The sequence below is a fragment of the Dipodomys spectabilis genome, unplaced genomic scaffold, assembly GCF_019054845.1.
Source record: "Dipodomys spectabilis isolate Male_0828 unplaced genomic scaffold, ASM1905484v1 ptg000175l, whole genome shotgun sequence".
Classification (NCBI taxonomy): domain Eukaryota; kingdom Metazoa; phylum Chordata; class Mammalia; order Rodentia; family Heteromyidae; genus Dipodomys; species Dipodomys spectabilis.
Genome location: NW_024870852.1, coordinates 8,848,709 through 8,873,166, shown reverse-complemented (window position 1 = coordinate 8,873,166; position 24,458 = coordinate 8,848,709). Strand labels below are relative to the sequence as shown.

The 24,458-nt window shown below is 50.7% G+C and overlaps 1 protein-coding gene across 1 annotated transcript; it reads right to left on the bottom strand.

Moving 5' to 3' along the window:
• Positions 1–9,560: 9,560 nt before the first annotated feature.
• On the bottom strand, positions 9,561–15,106 carry Tmem74b (transmembrane protein 74B). Its single transcript, XM_042694611.1, has 2 exons — positions 15,051–15,106; positions 9,561–11,542 (listed from the first exon to the last, which is right to left on the bottom strand). Exon 2 carries the CDS (start codon positions 11,499–11,501, stop codon positions 10,830–10,832), a length of 672 nt encoding a protein of 223 aa, XP_042550545.1. The 5' UTR covers positions 11,502–11,542; positions 15,051–15,106; the 3' UTR covers positions 9,561–10,829.
• Between the last annotated feature and the right edge of the window lie 9,352 nt (positions 15,107–24,458).

Here is a 24,458-nt window from a genome sequence, read left to right as displayed (position 1 = left end):
CCAGTGGTGAGACTTCCGTGTCTTTGTAGGGCTAAAGGACTTCTTGCCTATCCAGGAACCATTCTTGCTTCCCAAGTACCTTCCTTTCATACATTGCTGTTGCTCCTGACATTACTAAAATGGGCCCCAGATGGGTGGCATGCATGGAGCCCCCAATAGGCCACCAGGATGATTGTCACCAGGATAGGCACAATGTGGAAATACTGTTCCCTCTACATGAGGGCAGAATCCTCCCATTTGCTCCTATTCTCCTCCTAAATGTTCCTTTTCTGAGCAGACCTCTAGGTACATGTGCGCCTCAGTAGCAGTGGCCTTCAGGAAGAGGAATAATGAGAACAGACCTGAAGCTGATCTTACTTTTGCTCTGTATTGGCCTTAAAAAAAAAAGTCCTCTCTGATCCTTGTAGCCCCATGTAAAATCAGAGTTGCCTTTTCTACTCTGAAACATTATGAAGTCTCTTTCTGTGGATAGCAACAACCCTAGGAGCTGGAACAAAAGGAAAAGAGTAAAAGTTTGAGGCCTTAAGTCCATCCGTGTCTCTTGTCTCTCTTGGGGCTCAGATGAGAACACAGGAACATAGGCTCCATCTGAGTGTGGTCATGCACCCTGGGATGCAGGGAGCCTCTGGAAATCTCTGTCCAGTCCTCCTGACATTTGGCCATCTGGATCCTTTGCAGCCTGAGCTGACAGGTGTGGGCTTGGCACTGTCATCTGAGTGGATCCTTCCACTTTTCACTTCCTTGTTTCCCTCCCTGAAAATGAAACACAGCATTTCCTGTAGGCAGCAACAGGCTGCTGTCACTTTTCTGAAGTGCTGCAGGCTTTTTTCTATAGCCTAGGACTGCCTGTCTGCTCAGCCCAAGAATGGGCAGGAAAAACTGAACAAGCCCAGAGCTAGTCTCAGGTAGAAACTGGACTTGAGGCCAGGCTAACATGAGTGGGCTCCCTGAATCTGTTTTGGGTTTTTTTTTGGGGGGGGTTGTTTATTTTAAACTACTAGGGTCTTATGCTTGCTAGGCAGGTGCTATACTGCTAAACCATACCTCCAGCTTTTTTCTGCACTAATTTTGATAAAAGCTAGGGTCTTACTTGCCATGGCTGGTGCCTGGACTTTGATCTGCCTATTTTTGGCTTCCCATTGTAGCTGTAATGACAGACCTATGCTACCACATCTAGCTTCTTTTAAGATGGAGTTTCATGCTTTTCTGCCCAAGCTGGCCTCAAACTATGATCCTCCCAATCTCAAGCCTCCCACACATCTGAGACGTATACTCCACTCCAGCTTCTTCCATTGAGTTGGAATCTGGCAAACTTTTCTTTTTTGGGGAGGGATCCGGTCGTGGGGCCTGAACTCTGGGCCTGGGCGCTGTCCTCAGCTCTTCAGCTCAAGGCTAGCGCTCTACCACTTGAGCCACAGCACCACTTCCAGCTTTTTTCTTTTTGCTTATGTGGTGCTGAGGAATTGAACCCAGGGCCTCAGACATGCAAGGCAAGCAGTCTACCACTGAGCCACCTTCCCAGCCCCTGACTTTTCTACCTGAGCTGAATCTCAGCTTTGGTCTTCCGGGTATTTCTGGCAGTTCCCACGTCAGACACTAGCACAAATCCTGGAGACAGAGTGCTGACCACCTTGAAGCCTTTAGAACATATGCTGTGGAGAAAGAAAGGCATGAGTGCAAATGCCATCATTGCTCTTAACTGCCTTTGAGGCTGGCGGATGGGTGGAATGTCTGTCTCTGTTTTGGAATTGGACCATACCTGCAGCTAAAGGGGCTTTCAAGGAGCAATTTCCTCATAAAAATACCCATTTCAACCAGAGGAACATTTAGAGGAATATTGGATTAAAGGCCATTGGACAGATATCTACAGCAAATATTGGTAACTTTTAGAACTCTGATTTTAGGAAAAAAGGAAATGTAAACAATAAATTGGCCACTGATTTTCTAGTAGCAAAAGGTCAAAAAGAATCATATATAAAGTCCTGTTTTCTGAAGACAGTGATTCATTTGCAGAATCAGCCATTTTTCATGTGGTCTTGCATCAAGGACACTGGCAATGCCCTGGGACTGGGTGGGGAGGGAGGAGGGTGGGGGAGGGAGGGAGAAGGCAGGGAGTGGGGCTTGAGTTTCCCAGCAGGCTGTTGCTGCTGTTTGTCTGAGCTATGAATGGTAACAAGCAGCAGTGGCATGTTTCAGGCCATGTCTTGTAGAACCCAAAACAGCCTTGACAATAAACATCAGCATTAATAGCCTGTTTTCTGTTTCCTTCAAAGTAGCTGCTTTATAGAGAGAGAAACTACCTATAAGCTGTCCTGTTTAAAGTACTGTGATTCAGTGAATTGTAGTATATTTATAGTATTAGGCATCTGCCACCAGGACATTTTACTATCCCCAAAAAAGTAGCTCCATGCCCACAGGCAGTTTACCCCCTTTTCTTCTGTCCCAGCCTAGGCAACTCTTAGTCCACTATCTAAAAATTTGCTCATTCTGGACAGTTCTCATAAATGGAATCAGTCCGGCTTTTTCAAGATTAATTCATATTGTAGCCTATTGCATTCCTTTTGTGGCTGAATAATCCATTATAGGGCTAGATCACATTTTATTAATCCATCAGCTGATGGCTAGTTGGATAGTTTCTCCTTTGGGGTTATTACAATTAATACTACTAGGATAGCTTCTTCTTTTTGGCTATTACAATTAATACTACTATGAAAAGTGGTGTACAAGATTTTATGTGGGCAGATGAGTTGTGTTTATCTGGGCAGTGAAGGAGTCCACTTGCTGGTGAGGAACTCTTGTTTTCCGCAGCACCGCACCATCCTCACACCCAGAAGTGTGGAGGAGAACTCCAGTCATTCTTGCCAGCTCTGTTACTCAGCTTCTGGCCCAGCCAACCTAGTGGCTCTCAGCTCAGCTTGTTGTGGTTTTGGTTGTGTGGGTTTTTTGTTTTGTTTTCTTTTTTACCTATATTTATGTCATGCAAGAAAGAAGAGCATTCACCCTCAGGGAGCAGACCATGGCTTTGAGAACAGCCATCTTGGGGCAAGCCATTGCCAGTGAGACACAGAAGTTGTGACTTTGGGGGATGGTTCTTGGCTAGATGTGATACAGGACAGTCCTTCAGGTGAGTTCCTATGACCTGTTCTGATACAGTGAGGTCCACAGCACCACCCTTGCATGGTTTGAAATACCATAGTTCATCAGAGGCTTACACAAGTAGAATATGAGTCTGGTTCTAAACCATTGTCTTCCAGTGGTGCTGAAGTGCCACAGACCTTGTACTGACCCGCATTCCACTTTCTCTTCTTTGGATGGTTTTCCCCATTCTTAGATTAGTGGCCCCTTGTGTTACCTTTCCATTCTGAACTTCAGGACACCTCCAATCCAAGTCATGAGTATCTTAAGACCCATCCCAAGAATGCATAGTGTTTGCAATGCCGAGTATATTCTTAAGCTGAGCAGTGCCTATGAACGCAGAGTTAAAGAATGTGTGGCGAGTCCCACACAGACTCACTCTTTAGGGCCCAGCCTCCCTGGGGCCTCCCTATCTGTTTTCATTAGTAACACTTTGTTACAGACCCATGGCTGTCTTCACAGGAGGACAACTGGGACACAGGGAGTAGGTCATGTTCTCTGTCACCTAATCTCATAACACTTTGGTGTAGTTCTGGTAAACACAGGACTCACTACCCCACAAGCATACCTCTACCTTTTGCTGTCCTAACACTTGCATGTTTGCTGGGTAGTGTTGACTTCTTGCTCCAGAGAGACCCAGGCAGGATCTGGGCCCCAGACTTTGTTTGCCACAAACACACCCTGGCTCACTCCAGTTAGGATGAGCCTTGAATCTGCCTCTGCTAGTAGGCTATAAGGCAAGTCTAAGCCAGCACTGGGGGTGAGGCAGTGTGGTGTTCCAGCCCTGGTGATAGGACAGACCCTAGAAGGCAGGCATGAATGTGATCCCACATTCCTTTTGCCAGTGTGTGGCAAACATGTGTCATATCAGCAGGTAATGGTGGCCCAGTGGGTGCCAGTCACAATTATTACCAAGGTCTTATGGGTAGGTGAGATGAGACTCAGTGAGCCAAAGAATAGGAACCTTGTGCTGTCCCCAGTGCAGGGGACAAGCATTAATATGGTGCCCAGTATGCTAGGCATACCATCTCAAGGAGTGCTCCTCAAACCCAAGATAAACCCTCCTAGTGACATTTGTTGTGCCAGATGTCCCCAGGGGGGCGGCAGAGCAGGGATCATTGATTCTACAGCTGTAGCATTTTTTTTTCAATAGAGGTGTCCTAGACCTCATGCCCTGGCCCAAACTCATCCCAGAAGCTGGGAAGAATCAAGGCCTGTCTGAAAAAGGACAATGCTGTGTGATCCTAATAAGCAAAAACATTCTTTGGCAAAATGCTCCTCATACCCCTAAGCAGCTTAACAGCTACTGTTCCAGAATGCCTGGAGCAGAAGGGGACTCTGGTCCACCCGGCACAGCCTCCACCTTGCAGAGGAGACAAGCCCAGAGCCCCCTGGATGGTAAACTCCTTGGAGGCTTCTCTGGGTGTCAAAACCAGGTTTGGGCTCTAAAGGATGGCAATCACTTGCCCCCAGCGGCTGCTCACCTCAGCCTTCTGAGTTTAGTAAGATGGAAGCTCAACAAACAAGTGAAAAAGCAAGTCCAGGGCAGATGAGTAAGGATGACCTTCCCAGAGTCACACTGATCTTAGAAAATCTTGGCTTCAACTCCAAGGCTCTTCCGCCAAACACTGGCCAAAACAGTCATGGAGGTTCTGATGCTCTCCTGAGTAGTCAGGAGAGCATTGTACTGGTTCAGCACCCTGGCCAGCGCCTGCCTGCCCTGCAGCCCTGGGAGAACTTTGGGCCTGGTTATGCCAGACCAGTCTACCCAAGAACCCAGATTGTCCAACTCCTAAGAACAGGGAGGCATCCCTGAAGGGAGGAAAACTATACCTAGGATTCCTGCCTCCCATGTAGAAGTCCCACCCTCAGAACTACAGGAGCAGGTTCATCCTCAGGCTTCTTGCATCCATGAGAAGCCCATGAAAAGGGATGGGTCTGTGCCATAGACACCCTGGGCAAGTCCTGTCCCCTTTGCTTTCCCATCTGTAAAGGCAAGGTAGGGATGGAGCTGACTAGGATCTGGCCACCTGTGAGATTATAAAAGAGTAGTCCACAGCCTAGATCTTCCATAAACAAGCTCCAACTGGCTTCTGTCATATTAAGTCATGCGATACATGATGATGTATCATTAGGCTTGAGTCTTGTCCCTGCTTCATCAGCTGTGTGGACTTTTGCAGATGCCTTGGTCTTCCTCATCTGTGAAATGGAGGTGATGACAGGTGTTCAACCTCCTTTTGGATTCCTCCATGTCCACATTTCTTTCACTGAAACTACTCAGGAGTGGTAGGAATAAGGAAAGCATAAATCGAATTGTGGTCCAGATCAGCCTAGGTGAGAGGGGGAGAGGGTCAGGAGACCCTATCTAGAAAATTACTAAAGCAAAAAGGGGTGTAGCATGACTCAAGTGGTAGAGCCTCTGCCTGCCAAGCACAAAGCCCTGAAAAAAAAAACTCACTTTTATCTATTTAGTGCTGAATCTCCAAGCACCAGAGAATGAATGAATGAATGAATGGTGTTTGGCTGGGCACCTCAGATGGTCTGTGCCCCTGTCACTGTGAGTGGGTACTGTTCTAGCCCCAGCACCCCAGCTTTGGCCTCAGCAATGCGATAATGCCTGGCATCATCTCTGCGCCCACTTAAAAGTTGAGCTGTCCAGCTGCCCTTGAGAAACCCGGGGCTCTGGTGACCACAGGGAACAGCTGGCCAGAGCTGGAACAGATGCCCTTTGGTCCTGCCACCACTGCCACAGCCACCCGCTGCGTTCATTGATGTCCCTGCCAAGCCCTGCAGACATCTGCACTTGGTCCCAGCTTTCATCTGGTGGGGGCTCAGGAGTGGCTGGCGGCTGGCAGGAGAGTCAGCAAAAGTGACAGCTCACCTCTGGATGCCTGGCTGCTCCTGAGCAGCTTCAGTGAAAGAGAGGTGGACACAGAGACAGGGATCAAAGGATGTAGGGAGAGTAGAAGAGAAGAAGAAAGAGACGATTGGAAAGAGGTGGCTGAATGTCATTGGCCCTAAGTCAGTGAGGGCCCAGACACCATACCTCCTGGGAAGAGGTTGACAAGGCAGCCGCCGCCTTCCCCGGCTCCCTCCCTGCTCCCTGGGGCCAGTCTTCCTGCTAGCAGAGCTGGTTAGTGAGCTCCCTTTCACTCAGTGAAAGTGGCTGTGTCTTGACCTTGGAGGTAAGAGGTCACACGAGGGAGCTTGAGGTCATGCTGGGGTCAGGACTGCAGCGGGAGCCCTGGAGAATTCCCACAGCAAGCCACAGTGCTACAGTGCTCCCCCACTGCATCTGCCCTTGCAGATCCTTCCTGGTACACACATCTGTAGCCATCCAAGGGCAAACAGACCTTCTGCTACTCCTGGAGCCTGTAGAAGTCTTCACAGTAACCTGCAAGCCAGTTACTAACGCCACCCGCACCCCCCACCCCCCATACTCCAGCATGTCATCTCCCACTCCTTCCTGCACAGAACCTGTAGACCTTATCCCTCCCCCCATCCCCACTCTGCCTGCTGTGGAGGACTTTGCTCACGCTGGCCTCTGTGTGTGTCTGGGGTGTCTTTTCTCCTCATCCCACATGGGTGCCGCATCATTGTTTGAGATTCCTACTAGACCTCCCCCTACCAGGACAGCCTTACTCCAGCTCACACAGCTGCCTCATCCGCACCCCCCCCCCCATGCACAAGCCTCCCTGCTTCCCACATCACCACAGGGACCACTGAACTGCCCTGTTCCCCAGCCAGCCTGGCAGTGGCTCCAGGACAGGGGCTGTGTGTGAAGAATGGAGATTAGATGTGCGTGAATAAATGAACCTGAGCACTGACATTTACCAAACAATTAGGAAGCACCGGCGCAGAAAGCATCAAGTGAGTAAGCACCGTGCTAAGTGCTTCCTGGACAGGCTTCTGGGGAAGGTACTGAGATTCGCACTGTCACTTACACAGCTCAGGAAACAGTCTACAAGACACTGGGCACCTTCTCAGCACCCTGGCAGTCTAGAGGCACTGACTGACTTTTCCATCAGACAGATCTCATGCAGTCCTTCTGGAAGGTTCTGCTCTCAGCCTAGATTCCCCTGGGGAATCACAACGTGTGCACGCATGTGCACGCACGCGCACACACACACACACACACACACACACACACACACGGAGGAGGGAGGTGGCCATCCTGTCACACTCTGCACTTCACAGGTGGCCTGGTACCTCTGCCCATCTGTCCCTGGGCAAACTAGGCCTGGAAGAGGGTGTTTGGGCTAATGTTGTCCTTGTCTTTAGCCAGGCTCTGGCCAATGGAGCATTGGCATTCCTCACAGGAGGGGTAAAAGCTCAGGGAGCTCACCAAACTCTACAAGCTCCATGCCTGAATATAGACAGTGCCTGATTGCTAACATCCCTTCAGTGATGAGGTACTCACCACCAGCATCTGGGAACGATCTCAGCAAGCTTCTCTCCCCTGAGTGTCTCTGCCTTCCTCAGTGCTACTGACACTCCATCTTCCTCTTGCTTCTGCCCTTTGACATTCAAGGAACCACATTCTACCTGCCCAGTTTTACTCTGGAAGACCAAGGAGGTAGACCTACCTGCCCAAAGTCAACACTGGGCAGGACCTGGCTCACCTAGTCCCCTCCCAAAGTGCCCAGGTAAACGTCTTAGACATCCTCCTCCTCTCCCCAAGGGAAGAGGCTTGGAAGCAGTGCAGAGAGTATGGAAGGAAATGGCGGCCCACCCTGGAAAGGGCAGATCTGACAGTGGGGAGGGAGGCATGCCGGGAACCGCACAGCCTGTAGCTGGCAGAGAAAGCAAACGTCGTCAATCATCCAAAGGATGCCCTGGCTTGGTGCTGCTTTCCCAGAGCATGTGTCCTTGGCTTCTGAGCAAGGTCAGACAAGAAGAAGCTGTGTGTGTGTGTGTGTGTGTGTGTGTGTTACAGGATGTGAGTGTGTACACACAAGGGTATGTGCATATGCACCTGCATGCATGTAGGCAGATGCATGTGTGCAAGGAGGAGGGCATTTAAAGAGAATTCCAGGGAAGGTAATATTCCTGAGAAAGGGAGCAACAGCAGTGGATCCCAGCCAGCACCTGAGATGAGTGAGTGGAGACTTCCAAAGGCTCAGGACTGGGTGCCTCTGAAGGCCTCAGAAGGGGGCTGTGCAGGGGAGGGATCTGGACGCATGAGCTGTGCTAGTCCTGCCTCCATCCACCTCTGGCTGAGTTTTGCTTAGAACAAGAGACATTTAGCAGGGCTTAGGGCAGAGGGATGACCTGACCTAGCTGAACACGGGGTGGGAGGGAGGGGGAGGAAAGAAAGCCACAACCCCCAGAGAGTATCCTGGATGAGTATCAGTGGCCAAGGAATGAGCTGTGATGAGACTAAAAGTGGAACCAGCAGGATCTGCCAGTGGGCCAGAGGTACAGAGTGAGAAGGAGCCGAAGGCTAGCCATGAGTATCACCAGGGCTCGCTCACTCCAAAATCATGATGTGTAAAGATACTGCGAGGAAAATCCGGCTTTTGGAACCCTGGTAGCCTGTTGTGTGGGAGAGAAAAACCCTACAAAGGACCTTCTTAGGCATCTACCCTCTACCTGACTCCTTTCTGTCTGGGATCTGCCAGTTTGGGAGAGTTCAGCTGCAATCTAGGGAAATGTTTTTTGGCATCTCTCACGTTTTTCTTAATTCACTGACAAGGTAATGACTGCCTCAATCCATTATCCACATTTTCTAAAGGAGTTTCCACATCAGCATGCAAAGCAGGCTTCTGTGGTTTAGAGAAAAACCTGAGATTCCTGGAATTTAATCTTCTCATAGATTTTTTCCCCCCTCAATACAATTCATTGCATTTCAACGGATGTGAGTGGATGATCTCAGGTTCAGCTTCTTCACAGGTTTAAGAACCAAATGAGCCCCCACCCCACCCCCCGCCACTGTCACAGGAACCAGTATGGCTTAGGTTCACATTTTTATTATTATCATTATGGATTTGCAAAGCCTGGGCCCATCATTTGGGATGGTCCAGTTCCACTGTGGTTCACCAGGGGTGGAATTCTTTGCGTTGTTCCTTTGCTTGGAGCCTGAGAGAGAGAGAGACTGACTTGTCTACACAAGCCCAGGACTTGTGATCCTCCCGCCCATGCTGGGCAAGCTCCACCCATTCACCACCACTACCTCCAAACCTGGGAGGCCAAGCTCTACCATCTTTGTCCCCTCAGCAATCACTGGGCCCTCAGCTCTGGGCAAAGACTGCCAGCAGAAGCAGATATTTGATCTGTCTCAGAAGCTGTGACATTACACTGCCCCAGAGGCTCAACTCGCTAGACTGAAAGCTCTTGTTACAGGGACTCAGGGCATCTCTAATCCATAGACTCCCCCTGCATCCCCCCACCGCCCACCCCATCCATACCCCATGACAGCCCAGATCCTCAGCCCCTAGGGGATCACCAAAACAACTCACCAGTGGCTTAGAAGGTATGGGCTCTGGAAGCCCCCAATCCTCACACACCCACAGCCCCTTGCCCTTAGAATCTGTGTCCCTTCCCTGTTAGAAGTTTAAAGGGAGTTTGGAAGGAGCCTGCAAAAATTCCACCGGGCCAAAAACAAACAGTGATCAATATGGCTGGAGTATCTACCTAAAAGTGCCTGATTTCTCCCCAAACAAATGTCACTGCATGTTAACTACTAAGAGGAGAAATAAAGATTACAAATTCAGCATTTATACCTTCAGACTATACTTTCAGGGATCATATCTATAGTTTGCTACAAATTCAGCATTTAAAAAAACACATTCTTTAAAAGAAAAACAACAACATTTTTTACTACCAGAATGAGGTCAATCCCTAGGGACACACGGTTGCAAAAGGAAGTGACAATGGCCCACCTTGTGCCACAGACACAGCAAAGCCCTCTTGGCCTCCCACTCACCTGCACTACGGGAAGTGATACCCAAGACCAAAACTAAGGTTTTGGCAAATGATAGATTTAGCCCAACTGGACCAAAGGACTCTAGAAGGCCTAAGATCACTACGCCTGGATCACCAAGCGTGGGCCAGAATGTGCCACTGAGAATAACTCGTGCCTGCTGGTCCTTGGAGGAATGGCCGAGGTCAGAGTTGGGGAGTTCTCATTTCCGGGGCAGAGCTGGCCCTAAGGGTTTGTGCAGTTTAACCTCTCACTTTATGGACAAGCCTAACAGCTGTCTTTAGTGGGGGAGATTATAGTTCAGTCAGTGGAATGCTGCAGGAGTCACCCCAATGCTGAATGGGATCCCCATTTTCAAGAAGCTATCTGCCACCGTGGATGGCCAGAGCTCAAAATCCCCCTCCACCCTACCCTGCCAAGATCAAACCTTGGCAGAAGAGGCTGGTGGAGGTCTCAGAATTCCCCCAGGCCTGGGCAATCTTTCAAACAAACTCTCAGCCCTCAGAAATGCCAAGAGACCTCATCTTCCAAGAGCAGTGGTTTCCAAACTTTGTATTTTTAGCAGCAGAAGCCATCCCCCTCCAAACAAAACCTTATGCAAAACCTCAAGCTGCAAAACAGATCAGTGAGCACTTTGCATGTATGTGGCCTGGCCCAGGCTCTGTCTCCTTCTCTGGCACCAAGACTCCTTCCATGGGGCACTATGTGGAGCTCAGGCCTCTGGGGGGGCTTAGACCTGCAGCTGAAGCAGCCACAAAGGGTGTGCTCCTACTTAAGAGCCCTGGAGGGGGTGGCTGGTCTCTGAGACTTGGACAACCTCATTCTCCACCAGGGCCTGGCCTCCATCCCCAGTGAGCTGTCTCATGCGCAGGTTAATGGAGCCGTAGGTCTTCCTGGAGCCCCTGCCTGGGACGAAGGTCCGCCGGCGGTACAGCTCACCCTTGCACAGGGAGACCATGAGCAGCACAGACAAGAGCATGCCGCCCACTGTGAGTAGCCCCAGGCCCGCGATGATGCACTTGTCCAGGTGGGTGCCCAGGCGGGCATAGTACATCTCTAGGCGCTCCATCTCCCTCGCGGTCACTGTGTCTGGGTTGATGCGGGCCTCACGGGGGATGGCATAGGCTGTGACCACCAGGAGAATCCCACTCACCAGGAAAATCAGGGCAGAAACAAAGCCATAATCCACCGGGCGGCTTATGGGCTCCAACCCTGGCCCCTCCTCTGAATGCAGGGACAAATCGTCTCTCTGAGACCGGGGCAGTGAGGAAACATGCCCTGGGGAGCTGGGGGAGCCACCCAGTCTGGCATCCCCAGAGTACTGGAATCGAGTCTCATGCTCCTCAGAGGAGAAACAGGCATTATCCACACCCACTCTGGGTGGCCTTGGGACCTGGGGACCATTGCTCAATGTCTTCAGTTCCAGTCCAGGGATCGATGCCATTGGGAAGGAAGACCCCAGTTCATCCCTTGGCCCCTTGGCAGCTAGAAGAGAAAACAGCACATTAGTTGAATTCAGCCGACTTCTGCCAAGTAAATGCCTGCTGCGATGGGACGTCACACTTGTCCATGGGTGTGGTTCCACCCGGGGTTGGCTGGACACACAGAGGAGGAGATGGGGACAAGAACATGACACAGCAGTATGGTCCACGCAAAGATCCTCTCCAGCACTGGCTGGTATGTGACTTTGAACAAGTCCCTCGGCCTCTCTAGGCCTCTGTGTCTCCATCTATGGAGTGACAGGATAGCAGCACTCCCTGCTGCACAGGCCTAGTGTGGGATGGAGGCAACATACAGAAGTATCAGCAATGGAGGGAGTTAGGGTGGCCATAGGCTTTAGGTCCATCTTGAGCTTAGGCACATGGTGTGGGTGGCTCTCCAGACTAACTATTCTCATGTGTAAAGTGGGAATAAACAAAACATCTTCCTCCCAAGGTGGCTGTGAGGATTTCAAGTACAATGCACATGAGGCCCTGGCTGGTTCAATGCATGAGCATCATTATTTGTGGTGAGGATGGAGAGGGGTGAGAACAAAGGGGAGGAACCAGGGAAGCCTCTGAGACTTGCTGTTCCTGGGGCCAGACTTATGGGGCCCCCCATAAGTAAGGTGATCTAGGAGGGAATTCAGGAAAGGAAAAGAAGGGCCCCAGAGGCAGCTCAGAGGGCTCTGAAAGCCAGGCCGGGGAGTCAGGGGAGTGATGGCGTTAGATCCAGGTGAGTTTCAGAAGGCAGCAGGATAGATAGTAGGAAAGGAAGCAGAAGGAGAATGGAGGGCATGTCCGCCAGGAAGCCAGTGGGCTGGGGGAGCTGACACCACACTGGTCCCTGGGCACGGACTGGCCCTGTGGTGGCTCATCTCACAGGGAGGCTGATGGGGGCTAGAACAAGCTATGTGTTTCACTCCTTGGGATAAGGAGCAGCGAGGCGGGGACGGGGAGGTGCAGACCTGAGAGTCAGGACTGAAACTGAATAGGAGAGGTTAGGAGGAGGAGGAAGGAAGGGGGGAAGAAGAGAAAAGGGGAGGAAGGAGAAGGGGGACTCTGTGAGCTGCAAAGCTCACACCCACCATGCTCAAACAAGTGTGCACGCACACACACACACACACACACACAGAGGCACACCCATCAAACAATACCTATCTACAGTCCCATGGCCAGATTTGACTTACACAAATTTTTGCTTTGTTTTATTTCTAGTCTGGTTTCAGTGAATTAGTTTTATACACACACACACACACACATACACACACTTATATGTATAGCAAAAGCCCATTTTATTTTTTGGATGCCTGGCTTTTTCTTCTCTTGAACAATGGAAGAATCAGCCCACCCTGGTCCCATTCCTTCCTAACACCGGGGGGGGGGGGGGGGGGGGGGGGGGGCAGCTATCAGCCTAGTCCTGTCTCACCCAGATCCTGTCTCTTTCCCACAGGCCCCTCCTTCACTGCAAAGCCACACAGCAGGTGGCTCTGCTGGGCCCTGGGCACAGATACCTAGGCCCCCTGAGCACACAAGTGTTCACACATCCCAGGGACACCATCCCCTAGATTCAGAATGGCTGTGCTGCTATCTGTCACATGTACACACATGCACACACATGCACACATACCTGATGCTGTGCATTCTCGTGTTTATTCTCTCATGCTCTGCAGATGTATGTGTGAATCTGAGCAAATGAATGAAGTGAGCATGAATGAAATGGAAGTCTTACATGCTGAGGACAAGAGGTTCCATGCAAGAAGGCATAGGCTTCCCTCTTCTGACCTTCCGAACCATGTGGACGGGCAGCACTAGGCCTTTCATCTGAGCAAAAGACCTGCTTCTACTGATAATTCTGTCACTTTGTCCCTCTTTCCGGAGCACTCATTTAATAAGTGTTCACTGAGCACCCACTATGTGCTGGACTCTGGACCCGCCCTTCATTCATGATGAAGAATATCTTGGTTAATCTTCACAGGGAACAGGAAACATGCCCGGATTCCACAGCACACATGAGGGAGCCAGTTGAATGCAGGTGCTCTAAGATGATTATACCCTAAAGCCTGCACAGCTGTGTGTCCTGTGCGGTGACAGCACTCCACCCTCCTTCCCCAGCTCATCCTGCTCCTTGCCTGCCCTCCACTTGTAATAGAGCCCTGAAGGTCCTGCCTAGGGCCCTCTCACTCCCTGGTGAGTGCTCAGGAAAGACAGGAGAGCTGGCTGACTTTTTGTTCTTAGCACCATAAGCTACGTCCACGGTGCTAAGGTGCTCAGATGTGCCCCACCCATCAGTCCCCTTGAATATCCTACCTCTTCCCTGATAACCCTATATCCCAGAGGAAATCTGGGTGCTCAAATTCCTGGCTTGGGGGCTCTCTTTCACCCTGCAAGAACCCAAAACTTTTCTGTAAGATGACAGTGTGTGTGGGGGGAGGGTCCTCACCCTCAGTTTTAGAGTATGTTTTTTTCTCATTAAGGTCCCGGTGCCCACCAATTAGTTACTCAAGGCCATGCCATGCCATGTTCTGGTGCCCATCGGTTACACCCCACCACCACCACCACCACCACCACCACCATGCCCATCTGCAGTGGGGCAGGTCCTGAAAGGCACACCCCCAGGTACGGGGAGCCAGCAGTGTGACCCGCGGGCCACTCTGGTACTAAGGAGGGAATAGAGTGGAGAGAGAAAGGGAGAAAGGGAGACAGAGACAGAGAGACCATCCAGAAAGATTCCCCTGGTCCTCCTAGGACGGCTGAGATCCAAGCCATGCCCACCCCAGACCTGCCCAGGCCCCAACACCCGGCCCATGGCGTAGGTACCCTAGCACCCAGGGAAACAGACGTCCAGCGAGGATGGGCGAAGCTTCACAAATCCAATCGGCAGACACACGCACGCATGAGTTGTACACAAAGCCTCCTGCGCGCGGGTACGCACACGCAGGTCCACGCTGTCATACCCAAAGTTCCGCGCAGAAAGCCCCGGCAGCCCGCCCGCCCGCCGCGCCCGCGCGCCCGCCGGCCCGCAGTTCACACCCCCCGGCTCCTGCCCTTGACCGCCAACGCCGCCGCGGGCCCGGGCCAGGCCGGAGCGGGCCGGCCGGGCAGCGCCCACCGCAGGGAGGCCCCGGAGATGCCGAGGCGCGGCGGGGATCCGAGCGCGCCCGGGTCCCCCCCCCCCCCCCACGCCGCGGCGCGTGTCCTTCGGCGGGCCGCGAGGTCAGGCTGAGCTGTCCGCCGCCGCTCCCCCGCCGCCGCCTCGGGCCTCCGCCTCCCGCCGCCGCCACGCCGCCCGCCTCGCGGAGCCGATCGCGCCCGGCGCGCCTACCTGCACCGGGCCTCCCGCCGCCTCCCCACGCGGGAACGGAGGGCGCGGGGCGGCCCGGGGTGCGTCCTCCCCGGCGCCCGCCTGCCCGAGTCTGGGCTGCGGCTCGGGGCCCGGCCGCCCCTGCCTCGCCCTCCTCGGCTCCCGCCCACCTTCCCCTGCCGGCCCCGAGCCGCGGCCGAGGCGCACGTACCTGCTCGCGCCGCGCGGGGCCACACCGCCGCGGCTCCGGCCGCCGCGGGGCTCCGGGGAGGGAGGGAGGGAGGGAGGGAAGGAGGGGCGGGGAAGGGGCGGGAGCCGGGGATCCTCGAGCGCCGCCGATCGAGCTCCGCCTGCCGCCGGCGAGAGCGCCCCGAGAGTTAGCGCGGGGCGGAACCGGCAGGCGGGCCACGGCCTAGGGCGGGGGACTCGGGGGCGCCGACCCGGCTTCCTCCTCCTCCCTCAGGGCATCTCCGGAGTGCGGGCGTCCCCGCTAGGGTTCAAGGAACCGGGGCGGGGCGGCGGGAGGAGCGGGGTCCAGACGCCTCTTCCCCCGCCGCTGGGGGCTCCGGTTGCGCCCAGCCCCGCGGTTTCCCCGCTCCCACGCCTCCCTCCCCGGGTAGGACCGAAGGTCCGCTCTAAGGTCCTGGGGTTCCCAGTGTCCCCGCGCGCGTGGGACTCCATGGCTCGAGGGCGCCACCTGAGGGTGGAAGGGAAGCTTCTGACAGACCGCACCCCATCCCCCGGTCTTCATCTGTGGGACACAGGAGAGGATGCACACCCAACGGGCGGGCGTGTTCTGGGCTTTCCCGCTGGCCATGCACACCCTCACCCTCCATGGCTCAGGTGCTAGACCCCTAGCTTCCTCGCACCCCCTCGCGTACCCCAAGAGCCACAGCGCCACTTCCGGTTTTCTGGTGGTTAATTGGAGATAAGAGACTCATGGACTTTCCTGCCCAGGCTTGCTTTGAACCATGAGCCTCAGATTTCAGCCTCATGAGTAGCTAGGATGACAGGCATGAGCCACCAGCGCCCAGCTCAGGCTCTCTCTGCCTCTGCTCACCCTCCCTGAGCCCTGCCATCATTATCCCCATGGACAAGGGTGGATACAGGCTCAGAAAGCCCAGGAGACTCACCTGCAGCCAGCCCCTGAATATTCCCAGACACCCCATGCTCTTTAGACCAAGCCACTTGGTTGTGATTGTCTATGTAGGGCCAGCCTCCTCCTTCAACCTGGCAGCTCTTAAGAGAACAGGGCCTAGGCAGGACACCCCCAGAATACAGCATGGTGGGTGGGTGAGCAGGTAGTGAGTGGGCGTGACCCTTTCTTGCTATGGTGTATTAAGTTGAGCACAGACCTCAACTAGACACTTCCTTTGGAGGGCCCAGGCCAAGCCCAGGAAACTCCATCGAAGGAGCTGGCTTTCCAGGAGAATTCCGTGGCAGGGCTTCAGGTGAGCCCCCTTGCATCTATTTTTGAGTTTCTTGTCTATGTCTGTCTCTAGGAATCAGGACTGCAGGATTCAGGGCCGTGGGCCAACTCTTCATTGCCCATTAGAGTCCGATGGACCTGGCTTCAAAGGCCTGTGCTGTTGACACTCAGGACCTAGGAGAGCTGAGAGCACCCTGGAAGAAGGGGTCTGTTTCTCTTCCAGCTCTCTAAAGGCCTGGCAGGTGGTGAGGATTTCCAAAGGGAAGCTAGCCCTGCCACCAGACTCTTGCACACCCAGTGCCACCACTTACAGCCTTGTGGGCCTTGAGCTCCCCTTGTGGAGCTCAGTACCTCCTCTGCAGAATGGATGTAGTGCAGGAATTCCATGAGACCCTTCCTTAAAGTCCTCACAGGTCCTTTCTTGCCCTACCTGGTCCTGCTTCACAGCTTGTGCCTTGGCTGTACTGCTTGGGACATTATCTTCCTGATATCTCCAGCACTCACTCCCTTGCCTCAGGTCTTCTACCACAGGCCATCTGGGATCTCAGATCCCAGGCCATCCATAAAAAATTTGGTGAGTGCCAGTGGCTCATGCCTGTAATCCTAGCTACTCGGGAGGCTGAGATCTGAGGATTGCAGTTCAAAGCCAGCCCGGGCAGGAAAGTTCATGAGACTCTTATCTCCAATAAACCACCAGCACCACTGGTGCTGTGGCTCAAGCGGTAGAGCACTAGCCTTGAGCTGAAGAGCTGAGGGACAGCATCCAGGCCCAGAATTCAAGCCCCACAACCATTAAAAAAAAAATTGGTAGGTTGGAGATGTAGCTCGGTGGTAGATCACGTGCCTAGTACACACTTGGCCCTAGATTTCATCCACAGCAAAGGAGGGAGTACGCATTATCATTTGCTGAAAGAACACAGTGGTACATACTTGTAATCCCAGCACTTGGGAAGTTGAGTTCAAAAGATGTAGAATTAGAGGCTTGATCCTGTTACCTAGTATAGTTTGCTGCTTCGCTCTGCTTTTTCCTCTGTATTGTTTTTCAGTTCCTCACATGAATTTACTTCCTTGTCACTTCCACCAGAGAGAGAGAGAGAGAGAGAGAGAGAGAGAGAGAGAGAGAGAGAACGCATGTGCACTAAGGGCTTTGCCTGTTTCCCTCCCTGTGTACACTCAAGAGTCTAGAAAATGAATCAAACCCCAGGATGCCCTTGATAGATAAATACTCTTTGAATAAAGAATAAAGGAAGTAAGTGGGTACTTCCTCCACACCTGTCAGTACCTCTTGAACTTAGTAGACCCCATTAAGAAACTCATATCATATTCTAGTAGAAGAAAAAGCTAAGTAAGTGTAACATCACCGCTGTAGAAAATGCTAGCAAACAAAAGGACATCGTGTTGAATAAGCTTCAAACAAGCTTGCTCACCTGGTCCTGAGGACAAGATGGCTTTCCTGCAGAAGTGAGGATTGAGGTGAAATCTGGCAGATGCATAGAAGGCAGCTGGATAAAGAGAGCAAGGACAAGTTTCGGCAGAGGGCTGGCTTGGGGAACGGCCCCTGGGTGGAAGGGAGTATGTGAGAATCTGGGTGAGAGAGAAAGCTATGGAGGACTCAGTGTTAGCAAACCAGGATGCTGTAGTCTTGTAGGCCAAAGAGTTAGTCCTTTATTCTCAGCACAACCAGAAGCCAGGCTGGAATGTAGGTGGCAGTTAACCCAACTCCCTTTTGCATATGACTTTTCACCTTTGATTACTTGTCAAGCTGTTTCCTAGAAACACATAAATATATTCTTCTAGGTTACTAAGCAACATTGCTTAGGATGAAAATGACCCCTCACGAGGATGCTACAATGGTCCAAGTGGCAATGGATTAGAACTAGAGATACCTGGATAGATGGCTCACTTAAAGCACATGTGGATAATCACATATAAAAACAGTTACAGGTACATTAAAAAAAAATAGGGCTGGGAAGGTGGCTCAGTGGTAGAGCGCTTGCCTTGCATGCCTGAGGCCCTGGGTTCGATTCCTCAGCACCACATAAGCAAAAATATATATATATACATAGGCACATGTGCATATATGTGTCTCCTTGCTCTGTCAGGTGAGCAGGACCAGCAGCAGTGATGTTCCATAGCAGGAAGCCCGCCTTATGCCAAGATTTTGGTTCCTAACACCACTCTCCAATAAGAGGAACCAGGGCTCTTGTGATAAATGGGGCAGTGAGTATACAAGTTAAACCTGCAGCATCTTACAATGTCTAGCAAATAAAGACATGCAAAATACACACACACACACACACACACACACACACACACACACACACACACTTGCTGATAGGACACTGTCAAAAGATATGGGCCAAATTTATGAGCCTCCAATGGCTAAAGCTGGAAAAATTAAAGCAACAAAATAAATAGTCATAGTACTTAGGCTGATGAAATCTGAGTGCATTAAGGACTTTAGCCAAAAACAGTGTACCTAATATCAGTTCTTCAATTGAAACAAATGTCCAGCACTCATGTAAAATGCTAATAATAAGGAACACTGGGTGGGGGAGATACTAGGAAACTATCTTTGCACTTTCTGTAAATTTAAAGCTGTTTAAAAAATACAATGATTACTGGGCAAAGTAGTGCTTACCTGTAATCTTGTCTTAAGCAATCAATCAAGTTATCCTTGTAACAAGAGCTGGGAAGAATTATGAAGACCTAATAAGGAAAACACTTTGAGTTTCCTTTTCTGTATAGGCTCCCAACTTTTTAAGCCAGCCTCATCTCAATGAATAAGTCTGATGTGCTAGCAGGAGTCATAGGTAGAAGGGCTGAGGCTCAAGGCTACCCCAGATAAAATGAGCAAGATCCAATCTAAAAAGTAACTAAAGCAACAAAATAAAAAGACGGGGGTGGGGGGTTGGCTCCAGGGGTCCAGCACCTGCCTAAGCAAGTATGAAGTTTTTGTTCAAACTCCAGTACTAACAAAACAAAACAAAAACAAAAACTCACCAGACTTTGGGTCAATACCTAAATCATGAGGCCAGGTTTCACTGTAATTTTCAAAGCATTTACAACACTCTTAAGAGATTGTTCACATTTCCAACTTTAATTGTTAATATTAATTACTTGTTAGCATTTTATTTTTTTTCCATTTGGGGGAAAAATTGAGTTCCAAAGAGAAGACTCCCCTACAGGTATACAAAAGTGGCCTCAGTCCTGTCAGACTCTGGGACCCCTGACTTCCATATTGATTTGTAAACCTCAGGCAGAACTACGTCCCAGGACTGATCTAATCCTTTGCCTTCTCTGGCCCACCCCACACAGTTTTCACCAATCTCAGAATCTGGCTGGGTACGGTTAACTGGATCTTCTGGTTTCTCTGGAGCCTAGTGTCTTTCTGGGGAAACCTTGTCAGGGATTTGAGGACATGAATTGATGGCCAGGCTCTGGGCTCTGGAGGAAGAGCCTACAGGTACCTTACATACATACGCAACCTCCAGTCAACCTGCCTGGATTCCCTCCATGTTTACTTGCTCTGTCTGGTGCTCCCAGCCTTCAGGAAGGAAAAATTCTTTCTGCTGTGGAAAGAAAATGAAGGGAAGCAGAGAGGAGCCTATGTTCCCACCTGCAGTTCCTTTCCATCTCCTCAGGGCCCAGGGCACCAGAGACACTAGGTTAGCTTTGTATTCAATCCACTCACTTGGGAGACGGTAGGGCTGGAAGGAGAGACGGGGAAGGAGGCCTTACTCCATGGATTATCTCCTGTGTGGTGATCTTTTGTGTGTTTTCTCACCTGGTCCCCCACACTCAGGCTGATGGATGGATTGAGATGTTTGTCTTCATGCTTAGCCTGGCTGAGGGCTGTTCTCAGCACTTCTGATCAGTTTTACACTGGCCAAGGATGTCCCTGAAGTGGAATCAGACATGCTTGCTGTAAGGGTGACAAGGGTGCTGGCAGTGCTGGATACAGAGCACAGGGGCAGGGACACACATGGCCCATGAAGACACAGTCAACAGGCATAGACAGGAGACACAATGATTGTTTGGGCTAAAGGGAAAGCCTACTGGAAGGGGGTAAACCCAGAGAGGTGATGAAAGGGCCCGTGGGTTTTCTGTCCCCATGCTGCCTCTGGTTGAGGCAGTGAGTGTGAGCCTGCACAGTAGGAAGGGAGGGCTGAGAGTTCAAAGTTTATCAGACTTAGGTCTCATTTGTATTTGGCAAAGTGAATGAAGCTAAGGTGCACAGAGGAGAAAGGATACAGCCCTCCCTAAAGGTGGAAAAGCCCTGCCTAGAAGTTGAACACAAGGGAAGATCTGAATAATAGTATGGGCCCACTTGTCCATCCCAGAGATGGAAGAGACTCCTCATTCCTGTCCCTAGGCAGGCCATCGACCCTTCTTGCACTTTGGCTTTGCTGTCTACCCGAGCGGTGGTCACGCAAGCCTTTTCTCAGCTATGGATGCCACAGCACTGTGATAAGGACCAGATTCAAGAATAAGAAAACACGGCTGGGGGAGGGAAGGGGGGGAAGGAGAAGGATTGGGATTGGGGGGGAAGGGGGAGGCTGGGAAGGGAGGTGAAGGGTAAACCAAAGGAGCAGGATGCAATGCTTGGTAAGAAATGTACGCATTATCCTGCCCATGTAATTGTAACCCCTCTGTACAGTATGTTCACAAATAAAATTAAATTAAATTAAAAAAAAAAAAAAAAGAAAACACGGCTGGGAAGGTAGCTCAGTGGTAGAGCGCTTGCCTTGCATGCTTGAGGCCCTGGGTTCGATTCCTCAGCACCACATTAGCAAAAAGAAAAAAGCCGGAAGTGGCGTTGTGGCTCAAGCGGTAGAGCGCTAGCCTTGAGCTGAAGAGCTGAGAGACAGCACCCAGACCCAGAGTTCAGGCCCCATGACCACCACCAACAACAACAACAAACAAACAAACAAAGAACAAGAAAACAGGCGGAAGAGCTTACAATGTTTAAATCGATACGTTGGGGGATTTCAGACAAGCCCTGAAGGAGAGAATAGCGTGCTTGGCTTTGGCTGTAGCTCTGCTGCTAGAGTGTTAGGATACTGGTTTGAGTCATACAATAGAGCGCTCAAAATAGTCATGTTCTTTAATAAAACACGATTTATTTCTCACCTGTGAAGACTCCCTAGCTGAGGGTGAGTGGAGGCTTTCCTATCAAACATGCCTAGATTCTTTCTTTCTTACTCTGCCATCCTCATCTGTGGGCCAAGGTGGCTGCTTCAGCTCCAGCCCTTATCACTGCATTGAAATCAGCAGAGAACACTGAGATGGGAAGGTTCCCTTCTCCATCCTTATATGGGCACAACCCAGAAATTGCACCTATTACCTCCATTCATATCCCATTGGCCAGGAAGGAAGTCTGGGAAATGTAGTCCTTTGCCATATCATGTGGGGTATGGAGAAACAGCCTGCACTTTTTATCACAACCATTGACTTGCTTGGGCTCTATCTGTGTCATAGTTTTCTTTATTTTTAAATTCATTCATCTCTCTCTCTCTCCTGCACACACACACACACACACACACACACACACACACACACGCATGCACGCACGCACGCACACACACACACACACACACACATGCAGAAATAAGATTTTTAAAAAATATTTTTGTATTACTGGGGCTTGAACTCAGGTGCCCTGGGCTTGCTCAGTTACCACTTAAGCCACTCTCCAGCCTTTTTGCTGGTTAGTTGGAGACGGAGTAGACTTTTCTATCTAGGCTGTCTTTAAATTGCCATCTGGGGCTGGAACTGTGGCCCAGTGGTAGAGTGCTTGCCTAGCATGCATGAAGCCCTGGAGTTCCGTTCCTCAGTACCACATACACAGAAAAAGCTGGAAGCGGCACTATGGCTCAAGTGGTAGAGTGCTAGCCTTGAGCAGAAAATCTCAGGGACACCCCCCAGGCCCTGAGTTCAAGCCCCATGACCCACAAAAAAACAACAACAACAAAAATCCATCTTCCAGGTCACCAAATCCTGAGAATTAGAACCCCAGGCCAGAGCCATCAGTGCCAGGCTCTAAAGTAAGATTTTTGAACCTGCTTAATGCTAGTGGACCTTATAAGCCCCGTGAAGTCAGATGCAAAGTCTCTAGTGCTCACCACTATATTCCCAGAATGCACTGCGGGTCTGGCACATGGAAGCCATATACTGTCTGCTCCTGGATGATGAATGATGGCCATTTGGACTTTCCTATTTGGTGGGTGGCATTTTTTTTCCTCATTCAGAGGTTTAATTTCTCTTTCCTTCCAAGCCTTCTGGCTCCACCGCTTCTCGTCTCTATGTGCCAAGCTTTTCTAAGCCTAGGAAATAAAATGTGCTTTAGGCCAGACTCCTGACTGGGATTAAAAATAAATGAAAGTATATCAAAGCAAGTTAACCATAGCAATGGCTTCCAGGGTAATTAGGCATCAGTGTAGGAGGCCAACTTTAGAGCATCAGGCTCTAACTATCAAGTGCTCTCATCACCCCACTACTGCATAGGGCAGGGAGCATACTGGGCTAGCTGCAGGCTCCCTTGACCCTCCAACACCCTAAAAGTAGGCGAGACCGCCACACACATTGACCTGGGAGAACGGACTCTAATTCTAGCTCTGTTACCTACATGCTGGGGTGATCCTAGGAAAATCCATACCTGTTTGGTCTCAGCCACCACAAAGTGGTTTGATCTACTTGTAATCATCTAGAAGGTACAGGTCATGTGGAACTTAGCTCACAGGCAGAGGACCCTAAATTTTCTCAGTTTACTATACCCTTAGTATCTCAGTGTGGTAGCTCCCTGCAAAAAAATACCTAACACTTATTTATTAAGTGATTAGTTTCAAAGAACTTGGTAATGATTGTTTGCATAGCATCTGGACCACACCATTGTGTGCCCTCAAAATCACAACTATTTTTCCCTGCTTCTGTGGGAGTCTCCCGCAACAGTTGGTGGTGCCTTGACACACAGTTTGGGAACTGCAGTCATAAGACTTTGAAGATGAAAGGAAGTTGTGGACATCAAGGGCTTAGCACGATGCCTGACACAATGCCTGGCCCAGAGAAGGAGATCAGAAAGTGTTGATTGCCCTACATGATCCCTCAAGACTCCTTGTGAGATCCTCATATAGAGTTGTTGATCTAATTTTTCCCTGCTTCTGGCATGGCCCTTTTAGATGGATGGGTGTCCTTATGCCTTAGCTTTGGGCTTGGTTGTATTACTCACTTTGTCCAAAGGCATGTGGGAAAAGTGGCAAAGTGGCATTTCTGAGCATTGGCCTTACAGCAGCCTCACGTAATTCATTTGCTGTCTTACCCTTTGCTGCTGCTAAGAGAAGATTGTACCACCAACCCAGAGACTTCAAGAAAACTATGGAAGACAGGAGCAGCATCAGACCTACAGATGTGCCGCTGGAAATAAAACACCCTGGTCAACCCACAAACTCATGCATGAAAACAAATGGCTGCTATGGTTTAGATAAGTGTCCCCCAAAGGCCATGTATTAAAGGTTTGGGCCCCAGCCAATGGTGCTATTAGGAGGTGGCAGAGCATTTAAGAAAGAGGTGGGGCCTATTAGCAGGCTTTCCAGTCATATGAAGGGGATATTGGGACTCTGGTCCTCTGTCTCTCTCTCTATCTCTCTGTCTCTGTCCCTCTCTGTCCCTGTTTCTGTTTCTGTCTCTGTCTGTCTGTCTGTCTCTGTCTCTGTCTCTCTCATTCTCTCTCTGTGTGTCTGCTCTCTGTCTCTCTCTCTCTGTCTCTGTCTCTCTCTGTCTCTCTGTCTCTGTCTCTCCTTTTCTCTGCTGTGGGTCTCAACAAGGTAAGCATAATCCCTGTAATGTGCAGTCCAAAATGACTGGGCCATCTGACCATGAATTGAACCTTTTAAAACTATTAGCCAAAAAAAAACAACTTCCTGTTTTTTAAGGTAATTATCTCAGGTATTTTGTTTTAGGAATGGAACACTCTGTCTCACATAGTGGGCTATGTCCCAGCGAAAGCTCAGTGTGCATTCTTTATATGTAAAGCACACATCAAGCTGTCAGAAAGGGACTTCTTTTCATAGTAGCCATTATTGTAACCATTCAAAGCTTTACAGTTTCTGTGATCCTTTTGACTTCAGCTGTTCTCAGCTTGTGGAAGCAGTGAGCGCTGGGTTGCCCATATCTCAGAGATTTCCCTTCCTC

Bases quoted from the DNA above. Each gene is read 5' to 3' on its own strand.
- Tmem74b (XM_042694611.1), bottom strand. From the start codon at position 11,501: ATGGCATCGATCCCTGGACTGGAACTGAAGACATTGAGCAATGGTCCC.